Source organism: Epinephelus lanceolatus, chromosome 7 (assembly GCF_041903045.1).
Source record: "Epinephelus lanceolatus isolate andai-2023 chromosome 7, ASM4190304v1, whole genome shotgun sequence".
Classification (NCBI taxonomy): domain Eukaryota; kingdom Metazoa; phylum Chordata; class Actinopteri; order Perciformes; family Serranidae; genus Epinephelus; species Epinephelus lanceolatus.
Genome location: NC_135740.1, coordinates 43,832,194 through 43,849,322, shown reverse-complemented (window position 1 = coordinate 43,849,322; position 17,129 = coordinate 43,832,194). Strand labels below are relative to the sequence as shown.

General features: G+C 39.3%; 1 protein-coding gene across 3 annotated transcripts in view; it reads left to right on the top strand.

Moving 5' to 3' along the window:
- LOC117261049 (transcription factor COE3) overlaps window positions 1–17,129 on the top strand; it is a 201,174-nt gene that overhangs the window by 133,456 nt on the left and 50,589 nt on the right. For all 3 annotated transcript variants that reach the window (XM_033633252.2, XM_033633253.2, XM_033633251.2), the window contains exon 10: window positions 51–177. In XM_033633252.2, the coding sequence (XP_033489143.1) occupies window positions 51–177 (127 nt within the window). The remainder of the gene's footprint in view (window positions 1–50; window positions 178–17,129) is intronic.

The following is a 17,129-nucleotide window of genomic DNA, read 5'->3' as shown; positions in this document are numbered from 1 at the left end:
ACTGTGTCCTGACCTAGATTGTATCTGTATCTGTGTTTCTCATCTTCCAGCTGATCACCCCTCATGCCATCCGGGTCCAGACTCCCCCTCGTCACATCCCCGGGGTCGTGGAGGTCACGCTGTCCTACAAATCCAAACAGTTCTGCAAAGGAGCGCCGGGACGCTTTGTCTACACCGGTAAGACCTAAAGACCATATAACATGACTGTAGCGATGTCTGATCGTCCTGTGACTGGAGAACACTCAAATCTCTACATCTTTCTGCCATCAAACTGGGAAGTTTATTGGATTTCATGTCAGGATTTGAATATCTTATACAAAGCTACGTGTGATAAGAATAGTTTTGAGTGAAAAGTTGTACATTTGTGACAAAAACTTAATGTTTTAGCTGTTACTGTCACAAACGTCCACAGGCTTTACTCACACAGTCTGTTCTGGCCTTGTGTGGGAGAATTTGTCGTCCTTGCTCGATAATTTTGGGCACATTCCTGTTTTAAAGGAGAGTGTGAGAACTGAACAGTTTTACCTGTTAAAGAGGATGTTGTTAGAGGTTTTTGGAGTAAGAAGACAAAATAAAGTCCTTACTCTGATATATTATGAAGTGAATGTTCAAGGGTTTATTGGGCGCCATCCTCAGCTTATAAACTCAGATTTTCCCCTTTAAATTTCCACTTTAGCAGCATTTATGTTTCAAAAAACATCTTTCTCTTTCATGGTATCAGATGAAAATGTTCCTCATTGTGCATAGTTTTAGTCATATTAACCCAAAATGCAGCAGAGACTGAAACTTTAGGTTTGAGAATTTAAAGTAAAGTTCTGTGAACAAACAACATGTTTAAAACAGTTTATAATGTTGGACCAAAGTTCTCTGGGCTTGAAGAAGAGCTTAACGTGAAGGTTTAAGGTTTTTAGACTGAAGGCCTGGTTATACCGACCAGGATCAGGTTTGTTATTCACTGTAAACAGTTTTCTACACGCTGAAAGTGAAGTAAACATTTTCCCCCCGATGTGTCAATCCTCCTCTTCTCTCCAGCTCGTCCTTCAGACTCATTGTCTGCTGTCCAGAGTCAAACCATCCAAAGACTTCTTATCTCTCTCTTAAATCGGTGCTTTTACTGTCCCGATTATTCCGTCAGAATATCCAGATGTCATTCAAAGTAGCAGAAAGGTCAGATGGAAGGCTGTTTAGTGCGATAAGTAAATGTCATTGCGTCGGGCCGTGAAAGAGGCGAGCGTGTTCAGGCTTTCTGTTTAACACCAGTTTATCACCGCTTCCTTCCTTTTGCTCTGGTCTTTGTTGGAGGCGCCGCCTCCTCTGACGGCGGCCCAACGCAGAGGAGGGACAAGACGAGACGCTTACAATGGACGGTCCGGCCGCTGCCTCCTTTTGCAATGCTAATCTGTGATTCCATTTACAGATACGACTGACAAGAGCTGCAAGCTTTGCTTTTATATGGAGGTGTGTTGTGAATAGAGCCTGTTGTTATCTTGTTGTCCATTAGAGTGTGTTCTCCTCAGAAACATGCTGCAGGGGCCTGCAGGAGTTTAAAGGACCAGTCCGACATGTTTTAATCCAAATCACACAGGATCCATTACAAGGACAAAACCAAGTGTTCCTCAATAATCAGATGGTACAAAGACACATAGAGCAGAAAAATAAAGCATCAGTGAACAGACGTTTCCAGAGATGCTTTATTTTTACGATACAGTTCCAGACATCCTGCACAGTGTCTTGGCCAGGACTCCCTTGCAAAAGAGATTTTTAATCTCAATGGGAATATTTTGGTAAAATAAATTGACCAAAATGCAAAAAAAGGATTCCTAGGAAAGAATTTCATTTGGTGATTCATTTAATTTTTGACTGATGTATTTGTCCTCCCAGGTGTCCATCACTTTGCTTTCATTTCAGTACAGAAAGAAATTTCACCTACAGAGACGTGATACCTGATGCTCATGTTATCAAATCCATCTCAGTGAACATCATGTCTGAATTTATTGTTGTTAAAATCAACACAATGTGGATTTCTAATATCCATCTGTTATTATAAAAGCATCACAGTGCCACAGTTACATAACTAACACATATAAAATAATATTAACATACACAATATTGGCTGTAGTGGATTATTTCTTACACTGTCGTGTAACTAGTAACAGAGTTACCTAATTAAAAATACAATAACTGAGAAAAAAATATGTAATTGAATTACAGTTACAGTACAAAATGTTGATCATTACAAATGAGTTACATCTGAATAGTTTATATAATGTTACATTGATTCTGTTGCTTTGCATCTTCTCACTGTGCAGGAATGTCGTCTCTCGCGGGTCATCAAAGTCAGTGGGACAAATTTGAATGCAACACTAATGTCATAAGTTACATTACTTTCATGAAGTAATGAAATAGTTACATTACCTATAACATTTCTTACTGAATAACTAGTACAGGGTGTCTGCAGGTCCTTAAAAAGTTATAACAATAAGGCCTTCAAAGCCATTAAATAGCCCTACATTTGAATTTGTGAGGTCTTAACTACTTTGAGCATTTTATCTTTTTTAATTTCATCCATTTTTTAAATTTCTTTTTGTCAAAATGAGTGAAGTCTTTCTATGTAAAAGTCCACCTTTCTAATGTTACAAATCTTTAAAAAACTACGACACTGTTATTTTATTTCATGTTTGCACTTACCTGTTGGTAAAATGTAGATTGACTTAATACACTCTAATAACTATATTCCTACATAACTCTTACCTCTGCACAAGACCACATATATACTACTGACCTGTATTGTTTTAAAAAGTAAAACATGATTTGTCCAAACATCTATCCTTAATGTAGTTAAAATGTGTCTTGAACGAGTCGTAAAAAGCATTTAATGTAACTGTAGACACCCTGTAGTAATCTGTAACCTATTACATTTCAAAAGTAACCTTTCCAACATGATCTGTTGCCAGCAACTTTGCACGCAAGTAAATTGTCATAGAAAAAGAACAATTATTTATTAATTTAAAATGTGGTTAGAAAATTAAATAAAGAATAAAATGATAAAAGAAAAATCAAAGCACAGATTTGAGATGCTGTTCATGATAATTTCATATTTTTATAAGAGAAAAATCTTGTTTTAATTTTATCCAAATGTCATATTGTTGGTGTGTTAAAAGGAAAAGCATCTCCATACAACAATATGAAATCATTTGTTAGGAAAGGAGTTAGTTTTTGTAATGACGGTAACAAAATTAAATAATGTAGATATGACCTGAGAGCACTTCTGCAGGATATAATAATTAAAAACACACAGTACAACATGATCTGTAAAATGGTCAGTAGTGAAGTGAAGTACTCAGATTTGCAGTAGCAAACTGTAAAAACTATGGTTTGGTCCTTTAAATCTCAGACTTGGTGTTTTGTGAGCATCAGCAGACACATTCCACAAATCGAATGAAGAAACATGAACATCTGACTTCAGTTTGATTGATAGGAGACAACAAAAACTGTGCGTCCCTGAAGGCATCGTGAGGCTGAACCCCGACAGGTGGCTGCATCATAATGTCGTACAGTTTCTTGTAATTCTCCCAAGTCTTCTTCCCGCTCATCCTGCCAGAGAGGCGGCCATATTGTGCACACACATCGCCAGTTCATCTGATTTACACATCCATATTTTAAGACCGAGAGTCGGCGTAGTCGGTGTGCGTTTCCAGAGCGCACTCGTGGTGCCAGCAGTGTGTTGTGTTCATGAATGTGAAATGAGCCGAGCTTTTAAATACTAAACAGGCGAGCTGTGGATAATTGAAGAGGAGAAGAGAAAGCTGATGTCATTTCCTTCTGGAGTTTAAACTCACACTCGTTTTGTTTTTTACTCGCTGGAAGCAGAAAAAAAAACACATCACTGCTTCATCAGGCCGAAGAGAAACCAGGCTGCCACTCTGTGCACACAGGACAACACAGATTCAAATGTTTTATTAGAAACCCTTTATAGACAGAGGAAAATATAAAGATTGGTGAGTGTTCTTATGAAACAACCACAATCTGTGTCAGCCTCAGACAAAGTTCAGTCCTCTCTGTAATCTCAGACGTGTCCTGGTCTCAGCAGGTCTGTCTGGATCAGAGAGCATCAGCTGAACATACTATAGACGGACGTATCACAGTTTAATCCTCCTCAACCTAACTACTGAGAAAAGAGGCTTTAATCAAAATTTTGAGCCCAGTTGCAGCGTTGTGATTCAGTAATGATGGAGGTTCAAGGTCCAAGTTCACACAGTATCTCCTCTGTCATGAGACATTGTGGGGACTAAATGGAAGTTTGAATTATTTCAGTCTGCTTCTTTTGGGGCCAAAATATTTTCAAATGTAAATAATACGTGTCTGAAAAAAGAAAATTATCAATATAACAGCTGATTCAAAAACAGCTATTATCCTCAGATGTGTGGAAACATATTTTCATAATTTTTTTAAACAATGTGTAAGAAAATTTTGTTTCTATCATAAGTTTGTGGGAGTGGATCAGCTGGACACTGAATGTTGCTGGTGAGTGTGGTGCTTTTTTCACCGTACACTTTGTCAGCTTGGTTTCAGCTGTGCAGTCAACTCTCTGTTAATGTAGCATTACCAGGCCCCCAGAAGTGTGCCAAGCCTTGAAGCCAATTTTCGTATTGGCCAGACAGTGGTACTACGACTTACGGGGTCCGTCACATGATGCTATTGGGCCCAAAAAGACTTTTTCCGTAGCCTAAAACTGGGAAAGAAACATTTATAATTCAGTGGATACATGTTTTTTTTTTTCAGTTACAAACCCCCACAGAATGACTCGTTCCACTATCAAGATTTGATCCATTTGGTCCGATTTCGAAAGTCTAAAGGAGCTGCAAGCTTTAATTGTTTTTACCCTATTCAAGTTAGCGGAGTGCTAAACTGGAAGCCACTCACCGTGTAGCCCTGCTCGGGGCTGTAAGTCTCTAGTGCACCTGCTCTATGGGCTCAATGATGTGGAAGCAGCGCTGGTCATCAGAGTAATACCATACTGTGGACTGAAACAGTCCGATTTTGGCTTCATGCCCCACTGAGCAACTTCTATTGGGATGAATGGGGGCCTGTTGATATTTGATCAGATTAAACTACACCACTAATCATTTAGTGTTCCTATCACTTCTATATGTCCTAACGACTGTACTGAGTGACTGAAGCCATGTCACAGTTGTTTCTCAGTGGCAGGGGTGCTGTTTTTAATTTTTTTGACTCAGGAAACATTTGTTTATTTTCTATAAATATGACATAATATCATTCCTCTGTTGTTGTTTTAATAAGCTTTATTAATTAGTTTTACCATGCTGTGACATTTTCCTTCTCTCTCAGCCAAAGGAGTTTTGAGGAGGTTCCTGTGGTCTTGAGCAGGTTGCAGAGGTTCTTAAGTTGGTTGTAGGCACCTGGAAGAGTTTTAAGCTGGTGTAGATGGTCTTAATGAGGTTGTTCCAGTGGCTGTTGAGGAGGTTGTAGAGGACCTTAAGTAAGTTTTGAGGTTCTTGAAGATGTTCCTGTGGTCCTTGAGAAAGTTGTAGGCCTTCAGTATTTTCCAGGAGGCTCTGTGTCTTGGTGGTGTGATGTGAGCATCAGCTGTGTTGCAATATCTCCTCCAGCAGAGGTGCGGCTGAAGGTGCAGCTGAAGGTGAAGTGACGAGCGGTAAGATCCGAGTGTTTTCCCAGAATCCCCTGTTCTCTTCCTCTCTGTAGCTTAAAGCAGCTTCAGGATTTGATCCGCCGGCTTCGCTCTGAAAAATTGGCCAAAGGCAAAAAACCGTCAGCAGAATGACAAGAAGGCTGAGAGAAGAGAGGAGTTAAAGTGACTCCACCTGCACCTGAGACACGTCTGTCTGTAATGATCTGCACCAGAGACACATTAAATCTCATTATATGAATGTACGAGTGCACACAGTGCTGCTGCTCAGGTAGAACCACATTCTGATACCATGAACACACACTTCCTGTCTTCCCTCTAGTGGTTCCTGTCTGTCCGTGCACACTGTTGGTTGTATTCATCCACATTTAGAAAAATCTGTCTCTGAAAAACAAATTAACATCCCAACAGTCTTAAATGGCCGATTACAACTATTGTAGTTTATTTGTGCTCTCCAAGATTTGCTTTTTGGGGGAGAACTCTTTTTTTTCTCTCTCTCTCTCTCTCTGTCTTTTTGTTTGAGCAAGTTTTTTTTAGTCTCCGTTTTTTATTCTATTGCTTTGTATTTTTTTCTTTCTGTGCTCTCCAGTTTCAGTCGTTCCTAATTTCTTGGTTCAGCAACTTTGTATGTTTGTGTTTGTTTTTGTTTTTATATTCCAGTTTGTAGCTTTTTTTAAATTCTGTAGGTTTGTGGTTTTTCAGTTTTGTAGCTTTTTTGATTGTGCAGGCTTGTAGTTTATTGTAATTTTTATTAGTTCTGTAGTTTTTTGTAGTTTCTTGGTTCTGCAGGTTTGTTGGTTTTTTCCTTCGGTTTTGTCTTTTTTGACTGCAGGTTTATATTTTTTGTAGTTTCTTGGTTCTGTAGTTTTTTGTAGTTTCTTGGGACTGTATGTTTGTAATTTTTTCATTGATTTTGCAGTTTGTTTTTTTTTTGATATGCAGGTTTGTAGCTTTTTAAAAAAATTCTGTAGTTTTGTAATTTTCCAGTTTTGTAGTTTTTTTGATTCTGAAGGATAATAGTGTATTGTAGCCTACTTATTGGTTTCTGTGCATTTGTAGTTTTTAATTACTATTGTAGTTTTTTGTAGTTACTTGGTTCTACAGGTTTGTAGGTTTTTCTTTGGTTCTGTTGTTTTTTTTTGTTTTTGTTTTTTTATAAACCAATTTGTAGCTTTTTTTAAAAAAATTCTTGACTGTGCAGGTTTGTATTTTTTTAATTTTTATTTTTTTTTTAGTTTGGTGGCTCTGTAGTGGGGTTTTTTGTAGTTTCTTATGTGGATTTGTAATTTTTTCTTTGGTTCTGTAGTTTGTTGGGTTATTTTTTTTATATATGCAAGTTTGTTGCTTATTTTAAATTCCATAGTTTCCCAGTTTTGTTTTGTTTTTCTGTAGGATTCTAGTTTATAGGTTTCTGTAGATCTGTAGTTTGTAAATACTATTGTAGTTCTGCAGTTTTTTTAGTTTGTTGGATCTGCATGTTTGTAGGGTTTTTTTGGCGCTCATGTTTGTTGGGGTTTCTTTTCCTGATCTGCAGGTTTGTAGTTATTTTTTATTCTGTAGTTTTGTGGCTGTCCAGTTTTGTAGTCTTTTTGTTGTGCCAGTTTGTAGTTTTTGTAGTTTGGTGGTTGTGCTGGTTTCATCACCTTCTCGTCAGCAGAGCTGCTGGTGTTGAACGAGCTGGGCGGTGCTGCTGGGTCCACACCGCCGGCCTCAGAGCTTGTAATGCACGGATCAATGCGGCCTGCTGGGGGGGAGGAGGAGGAGGATGGGTGAGGAGGGGGAGGAGGATGGGTGAGGAGGGGGGTGGTGTTGTGGGATCGATGGGTGCTGAGTTATTGCGGCGCTCTGCCACTGATTTTTAGAGAGCTGTGTTTTCCCAGGAAAGTCAATACCTCCAGGCTCCTCTCATTAATTTTAACCCCCTCCATCCCCCGAACACCTCCCCCCTCCTCCTGCAGCTGCACCAGGGGATCTGCAGCCCCGGAGAGGGAGAACAGGGGGGAGGAGGACGGGAGAGGGGGTACTGGAAGGAGGGAAGGGGGGAGGAGAGGGGAGGGAGAAACTGAGATGATGGAAGTCAGAGATTCAGATGACAAGAAGAGGAGGAGGAGGAGGAGATGGAGGGGGGAGAAAAGAGATAAAAACAAAGAAACTAAGATGATAAAGTCAGATTCAGGAGAAAAGAAAGGAGGTGGTGGGGTGAAGAGGAGGAGGAGGAAGGAAGGAAGGAAGAAGGGAGTGAGTATAAAGTAGAGTAGAAGAAAGCAGAGAGTGTTTACGAGGGAAGGAGAAAGAGGAGGAAAGACGATGGTTCCTGCTTTAGAAAACAGACAGAAGGGAAAATATTGATTCCTAATATGGAGATCATGTTTGCAGCAGATTATTGATGTGGACTCTGTTTCTGTTCCCAGTCTGTTCCCAGTCTGAGCCACACTGGAGTTTATCTGTGTGAAACTTTTACTGGTGCAGTCAGCTGTTTGTTTCCTCCGCAGCGCTGCATGTGTGTTCAATGAGTTTAATATAAATAATGTGAAGAATATGGAGCATAATTCTTCATCATTTACCCCACAGTGATGGTTCTGCTCCCCCTGAAGGAGGCTCAGCTTTCAGCTTGTGTTCAAGATACACTGATGTGTAGTGTGTGTGTGTGTGTGTAAGGGGAGGGTTGGGGGGGGGGGGGGGGGCTGGCTCTGGCAGGCCTCAACATGCCTGAACCCCCACCAGAGAGGAGGCGTGGCTGGGCTGTGAGGCGATGGTAAAGAGGGATGATATCATATCAGATCTGCTGCATCTCTGTTAGATGAGTGTTCAAAAAACACCATATGGCCAAAAGTATGTGGACGGGTGAACATTGCAGCCATATGTGACAGTGACACTATGACCATTAATCTGCCTCCACTCTGCTGGTGTCGGCCTTTCCACCCGATATTGAGCATCATGGAGCCCTGGAGCCTATCCCAGCTGACACTGGATGAGAGGCAGGGTTCACCCTGGACAGGTCACCAGACTATCACAGGGCTGACACATAGAGACAGACAACCATTCACACTCACATTCACACCTATGGACAATTTAGAGTCACCAATTAACCTGCATGTCTTTGGACTGTGGGAGGAAGCTGGAGCACCTGGAGGAAACCCACACTGACACAGGGAGAACATGCAAACACACAGAAGGGCTCCCCATCCCGGGGTTCAAACCCGGAACCCTCTTGCTGTGAGGTGACAGCACTAACCACTGCATCACTGTGCCGCCAAAAAATCCAGAACATGATTTGTAAATAACTAAATGATAAATAGCTTAACCAAGGGACAAAATAAGCACACAAATAACTAATCTGAAGAAGCAATAAGTCAAAACATCTGACCCCTGCTGGCAAGCAAAACGACCACAAAGAGTCACAGGCCTACCATAAAGAGACGAAAAATGACCGCAATGATTAAAACGAATGCAAAACGACTACAACAAGATGCAAAATGACCACAGAGAGAACAAAAAAACAAATAAAAATGATTCAAGGCGACCTTAAAAAGATGCAAAACGACCATGCAATGTGACAAAAAACAAATGCAAAACGACCTTAAAAAAAATAATCCAACTAAACTAAAACTAATGCAAAACGACTACAGAGAGACAATAAATGATTAAAAATGATGTAAAACGACCCCAGCGAGACTAAGAATGACTAGAAATGATGCAGAACGACCAGAAAGATGCAAATCAAATGGAAAACTACCAAAATCTGATGCAGAACAACCACAGAAAGGCACTCAAGAAAACACAAACTGTGTCCAGGTCTCATTGTCCCACAGTCTGTCCATGGCTGTGAGATATTTGGAATTACAAATACCAGGTAATAATATGAGGGACATAAACCTAAAAGTCTCTCTCTCTGACACTTGCTGTGTTTTGTCTTTTATCATTCAATAGAAGACAATGGTTTAGATTGACTGCTGCATTAAAACCTCGTCTCTGCATTTTTGGGGGATTTAGTTGCTCTCAGATCAGTTTGTGGAGGAAAGGAGAAAGAAGTAATTAGCGTCCACCTCGAAGCTGTTTTTAAACTGCTGAGTAAATGTACTTTCCACCTCTGGTTTTAAATGACGCCTCCGAGGATTGTGGATGTCAAACATGTTAATGGATGCACATGTAGCTACAGTACACACGCACAGTTCCAACACGGAGAGGAGGGAGGTCGGACAGAAAGAATATGACAGAGATAATGAGCTCTTTTGGCTGCAGCGAGGAAATATTCTAAAAAATACAGATGGAGCTGTGATGGAGTTCAGAGGTCAGTTTATGGGCCAACACCTAAATAGAGTCTGTTCTCTGAGTGGCTGGTGTAAACATTCCTGACCTGAGCTGTTATTCTGTCTTTTTTAATTCTGTTTACACAAATTATTATTCTGTAAGACTGCGTGCCATCGCTCCACAGTCACACATAAAAACAGATGATTTACCCTTTATCCTTCCTCGCTCCTCTTCGTGTTGGTTTTTGTTGGTAGTGTTGCAGTGTGGGTGTTCAGCTCCCTCTGGGACTGTCACTGAGATTAAGAAGCTCTACAAATAAATTCTGCTCCACTTAAACGCCTAATTGTTTTGCTCAAAGAACTAGAGTGGATTTAGTTTTTATGTCTTGTGGACATTAAATTAAAATTTTATTCATCCTCGCTCCCTCCACTGAGAGGTCAGAGGTCAAACATCAGGGTCATCACAATCTTGTCTACTAGCACAGGTGTTCCTGACCTTAATTTACTGGTGGCGTCTTCACAAAGCAATATTTTGACCTTTTCTGAAAGATAACGCGTTTATAAAATGTAGTTTAGTCAAAGAAATTTTCTCAGATGAGTCATTTCAGTAAGTTTTAAGGCAAAATGTAAAATGTAAAACTGAACACTTTTTTTTTTTTTTTTTTAGAAAAGTCTGAATAATAATTCTAATTTTGTGCTTTTTTTTTTCTTTAAACCCGCGTGAGTATTGTGCACCCCTTATGGACAGGATGTACCTGAAAAGACCTTCTAACCACATCGGACAGTAAAAGGGTGTTGCTGGTGTTCACATCACTCGTCCCCTCAGGGCTCTTTGTGTGGCTGTAGGTCGGTGTGCTGTAGAGGACAGTCAGATCTCATACTCAGTGTTCGCTGCCTTCTAAGGTCCATTGAGGTTATTTGGAAGAACACAACTCCAGGTCAGACCTGAGAGTGCTCACTACTATCATTAATTTTTTCCCAAATAACCTAATCGGACTCTAAAGGGAAACAAAACTGCCACAAAACATGCAGTGCTTTGAGAAATTTAATTTATTAATCCCAAACCTCAAAGGTAACTGACATTCAGCATACTGACCTGCAGGATATGTGACTGCACGTCACAACCTGAGGGACGCATGACGAATAATTGACACAGCATCTTGACTTAATACTTTATTAACACACACACAGACACACACAGACACATAAACACATACATTCAGATGGTTTTGTGTTATTGTCGTTGTATACTGTATTTTATCAGTGTTGTGCTACCTCTGATATTACTAACGTTTTCTAAATATTTGTTCATTTCGTACTTTAATGCTTTTGCAAAACAAAAAAAATGGCAATGCCATTAAAGAAACGGAACTGGATTGAGACTTAAAATGACCGAAAAAAAGACGCGAAATGACCACAAAGAGACTAAAACTTACTGCCAAATGATCTAAAACTATCATAAAGAGACATAATACAACCACAGAAAGATGCAAAACAACTGAAAAGAGACCAAGAACAACCACAGAGATGCACAATGACCACAGAGAGACTACAAACGAACACAAAAAGATGCAAAACAATATGAAGAGACCAAAAACAGTGACATAAAGATGCAAAACTACAACAGACACTTAAAACAACCACAAAAAGATGAAAAATGATGACAAAGAAAGTTAAAAAAACAACAACAAAAAGATGCAAAACAAGGGTGACGAGACTAAAAGAGACCACTAAAACATGCCCAACGACTGAAGAGACTAAAAATCACCGCTAAAAGATGCAAAACGACCATTAAAAGACTTAAAATGAACACAAAAAGATGCAGGATGACTGAAAAGAGACTAAAAACAATTACAAAAAGATGCAAAATGAGCATGAAGAGACTAAATAAGGCCACAAAAAGATGAAAAATAGCCACAGAGACAAAAAACAATGGCAAAAAGATGCAAAACAAGCATGACGAGACTAAAAAAGACCACAAAAAAATGCATAATGACCACATAGACGTAAATCCACCACAAAAAGATGCAAAAAGACGAAAATCAATGAAAAATATCCTCAATAGAATTCAAAATGACACGATTCTGTGTCTCCTTCAGTCCTGGCGTCTTGCTGCCATGTTAATCCGTCCATGGCTGTTTATGTATATAGGTTCGTATTGGAGAATCTAAAGCATTCATTTATTACACTGAATAAAAAATGTAACTGTTAATTATGTGCATTTTATTGTTGCCAAGAATCACAGCTTTAAATTTAAAGTCTCGACACATTTATTTTTTTAACTTTAAAGTTTGTGCTCGGCATCGACGCTCTGTTTCCTCCGAGCTGCAGCGCCTATCAGGAAATACAATGAAGCACTTTGTACGTTTTGTTCTTCCCTCCCGACGCGCACACACACACACACACACACACACACACACACACACACACATGGAAGGCATTAGCAGATTGCTCCATAAAGGTCTGCTAAAGGTCTTGTGAACATGTAACCGAGAGCCGAAAGTTAAACCTCGAATGTGAAGCGCTGTAAAGTTTTGTGCAGGAGAACTTCTCTCCCCCTCCACCTCTTTATCTCCTCACACTCTCCCTCTTTGTCTCTCCCCCCTCTCTCCTCCCGCCCTCTCTCATGTGAAGCAGCGTTCACTAATTGACTTCTGAATTTTTATTGTTTAATTACTGTCACGGTAACACATGGAGGCAATTATCTGTAACTGTCTCAGGATCAGCTTCTATACCTATAGACAGAGAGAGACGGAGAGGGGAAACAAAGAAACACTCATCATCGTTCATTCTTTTATGGTTCCTCTCAAACTGAGAATGTTTCACTGCTTTATTGGGTTCAAAACGTTTCAGCCTGAAAAACCTCACGTTTCAGTTTGTTTCAGTTTGGCTTTAAAACAGGAAAGAGCTCATTCTTGTGGTGGATTTAGAGATGTGGTGGATATTTAAAGAAACAATTCACTTAAATAAGTCAAATTTTTGCTAAATTCACTCATTTCCTTCTCTTCAATTAGTAATTCATGCCTGGAAATGACCTCATTAATTCACCAGACGTTACTGTCCGTTAAATGCAGAGTTGCGTTGTAGACCCCAGATGAGAAAATTAGTTGTGATCATAATTTAAGCATACGTGGGATATTGAATGATTTTACAAAAAGGAAATTCTTCTGAACAGGTATTGGCCAACTTTGAGCAGGTGAAATTACACTGTTGCTCTGTTTCAAAGTGCTAAAAACAACCGCAAAAAGATGCAAAATGAGTATGTAGAGATAAAAAAAGACCACAAAAAGATGCACAACCACCAAAAAGAGACCAAAAACTACCACAAAGCCATCTTAAAGAGACTAAAATATGACCAGAAAAAGTTGCAAAAGAACTATAAGGACACCGAAAAGACCACAGAAAGATGCACAATGACCACAAAGAGACTAAAAACAACCGCAAAAAGATGAAAAAAGACCACAGAAAGATGAACAACGATCAAAAAGAGACTATGAACTACCACAAAACCATCATAAAGTGGCAAAAATGATCAGAAAAACGATGCAAAATCACCGTACAGAGACTTCAAATGACCACAGGAAGATGCAAAATTACCACAAAAAAGGTGGAAAACAACTGCAAAAAGATGCATGATGACCAAAAAGGGACTTGCAACTACCACAAAACCATCACAGAGACTAAAAATGACCACAAAAAGATCTACAATGACCACAGAGAGACTTGAAATGACCAAAAAAAGTTGCAAAACAACCATAAGGAGACATAAAAGACCACAAAAGATGCATAACGACCACAAAGAGACTGAAAATGGCCGCAAAAAATGACGACAAAAAACGATGACAAAAAACAATGAAAAATTACTACAGGAAGACTCAAATTGACTAAAATCAATGAAAAATAGCCACAATAGAATGAATTTTTCATTGATTTTAGTCAATTTAATGGTAAAACCATGCACAGTAATTATTATTTAAAGCAGAGTATCTATTTTTGTCGTTTGTGCGGAACGACACCGTGTACTGTTTGTTGAAGCAGCTGATTGAAGCATAAACTTAGAAAATTAAAAAAAAATAAAGATAATTTAGACTATTTTTAAGCAAGAAAACAGCAGGATCACATTAAACTGATAAAAAAAAATTAACATTTGTGTTTCTCTTCAGTCCCATGTCATTGTTAAACTCTCACTTTTTTCTCTTTTTCTTAAAAAAAAAAAAAGAGGACAAATAACATACAGCAAATAGCACCACACAGCACGGTACACATATACACATTTGGGGGTCACGCAGTCGTGGCTTTTTAGCTAAGCCTCCCTCTGGCCACCAGTGTAGACCTGCCATTAGCATATTAACTGATTCCCCAACTCACAAGCATGCGCCTACACACAAGTGCATTGAACAAGAGTATGTACAGAGGTGGGTGAGTGGGCAAAAAAAAAAACAAGTAACAGCAAAAGGTTTAGGAAAATAAAAATTATAATATTAATAGATATGATGATTGCAACAGTAATGAAATGAAATATTCATATAAACATATGATACATAATTCTTCATCAGCAATATAACGTGGTGCTGACGAGGCTGAATCTGATCCATATGTAACTTTTTAATAATTATGTCAGCCGAGTCAAAACCTTCCTTCCTCTCGTGATGTTTGTGTTGAAAGTTCACATCTGTCTGTCGTTTTAAAGAAACTTTGTGAAGACGATTGATGATTTAAAACCTCGCACCTGTTTTTAAACCCACAGTCACACCTGTGTTATTTCTGCTGCAGCTTCAGTTTCACACAAACGCCTCGCAGCGTGTCAAAGTGTTTCGCAGCAGAGGAGGGCGAAGTGAGGAGAGGAACTCAGAGCAAGACACTTGATCAATCAATGGAGTCACTAACACCCCCAGCTCACCCCACACCTCCTCCTCATCCACCTCCTCCTCCTCCACCCGCCTCTGCTGCAATCGATGCTCATAGAAATTTCATGAACTTTAAACTGTGATTGACAGGCAGCTCTGAAGCCCCGGCCCTTAAAGACGGTGTGAGGGATGGAGGTTTGGTTTCAGAGGTGGAAGGGTGCGATGAAGTCTGGGTTCAATAGCAACAACAGTAATAAAGATAATAAAAACAAGCAAACAAACAAATAAAACAGGTGTGTGTGATCTTATATCCTCCATTTGTATTCATTTAAATCAGTCTAGCAAATAGTTTTTAATTATGTCAAATTATGATGAAATTGGTTCATTATTAGTGCTTCAATTAAAGTTAAAATAACATTTATTTTCAATAGAGGAGAGCTTTATGAACGATAAACTGTTTTTACAGCTTCACAAAAAAGAGCTCTGTTCTTGTACTGCCTTACTTTTGAGTCATGTCAAATTCTAGTTGTTTTTTTTGCATCAGAGTCAGCTGTCATCTTTCATCTCCTCATTATAAGACTCAAGGTGGTGCCATAGACAGTCAATAATATGACTATAAAAGTCTTTTATTTTAACTACAATCAGCATTTTAAACACAAACCTTTAAAAACCTGAGCTACAAATACTGCTACTCAGATTTATATTTTGTATTTTAAAGTTTTATGCTTCGTTTTAGCGAGTATTTTTTTTAAACGTGTATTATAGTGTATTTTAGACATTTTTGTCGTGTTTTGTCATTTCAGCAGTTTCTTGTTATATCTGGTGGACTATAAAGTTCTATGATATTCTACTCTAGAAGAAAAATAACTGTAAATAATGTAATCAGTCAGTCAATCATTTATTTGTCACATGGAATCATACAAGGTATAACTCCAGTGAAATGTGATCCCATCAGGTGCACTGTAACTTAGTCCTTTTTGCGATATCTTACATTGTTGGCTGCTGTTTCATAATTGTCGATGTTTCTGGACGATTTCAGTAATCCATGGTTTCTGGTTGTGAGATGATTTAGCTGTCCACACATCAAAACTCAACAAGACAGCCGCATGGTTGCTTCTCCCGAGTTTCTTCTGTCTGTGAGTTGTATAAAATGCTGGTTTTGTTAAAGACCGTTCATCCAGAAATAAAAAGTGCATATTTGTCCTCTTACCTGTAGAGCTATTTATGAACCTAGATAGTTTGGATGTGAGTTGCAGAGTGTTGGAGATATTGGCTGTAAAGATGTCTGTCTTCTCTCCAATATGCTAAAACTAGACGGCAAATGGCTTGTGGCCCCGACTGTATCACTGCACAGAAGGAAGAGTACATTTACTCATGCATGCACGTAACTGTACATATTTCTTATGTTTATTCTTATTCTAGTCTTGCTTTATTCTCACACTCTGCAACTCACACCATAAAAAGCATGACAGGTAAGAGGAAAAATATGTATATGTGTTTATTTTAGGGTGACCTGTCCCTTTAACACTGTTACAGCTGAGTTCCAGTTTAAAAGTGACAATGTCATAAAACGAACCTTAGAATTTCTATTTTTTCTTAAAATGCAAACAACCTGCAACAGGCCAAGATGCTAAAAAGAAGCATGTGAGCTGGACTGTAACAGGTCTGAGGAATGAATCATTTATTTCTCATAAATTGTATATAAAGTTTATTGATAAAGAAACATCAGTAATAAATATTTATAAAAGATAAGACACTGAACAGGCAGGAACCAGAAACACATGACAAGAAGTCAGGTATTCAGTAGAAAGTGGCAACTCAGAGTTCAGTCCGCTCATTAGTTATGTTCAGGCCTGACCTGTGTTGACCTCGGCCCAGCTGACGCTCAGAGAGTTAAACTGCGAGGTGGTTAAACGTCTTGAACCTGACGTGTGATGTAACGAGGCGTCGGTGGCGTCTCTTATCACACGCTGTAATGAAACAACTCAAGTGGTTCCTTCTTCTCCTCGTCTTTGATCTCTTGTCTCGTCTTTTAATAGACAGCAGAAGTGTGTTCTCCGCCGGGGGAATTCCTCCGACTCTCAGCAGAGACGCACCACATTTCATATATCAAAGAGCACAGCGGCACCGCTCCACTTAGGAGGACGGGGACTTGTGGGGAACTAATGTCGGGTAATTGGCTGTTTCTGCAGGGGCATTTTCGGCCGCGACTCCAGAAAATAATAACTTCTCAGGTGGGGGGCCTATTTCTTTGAGGCACTCTCCTTCTCGCTCAGCTCTAATCAGGAGGAGGTAATTATTCACTGATTAACATGCTGGATCTGGGCGGATGTTCGCTCTAATCACTGAGGTTGTTGCGTCAGC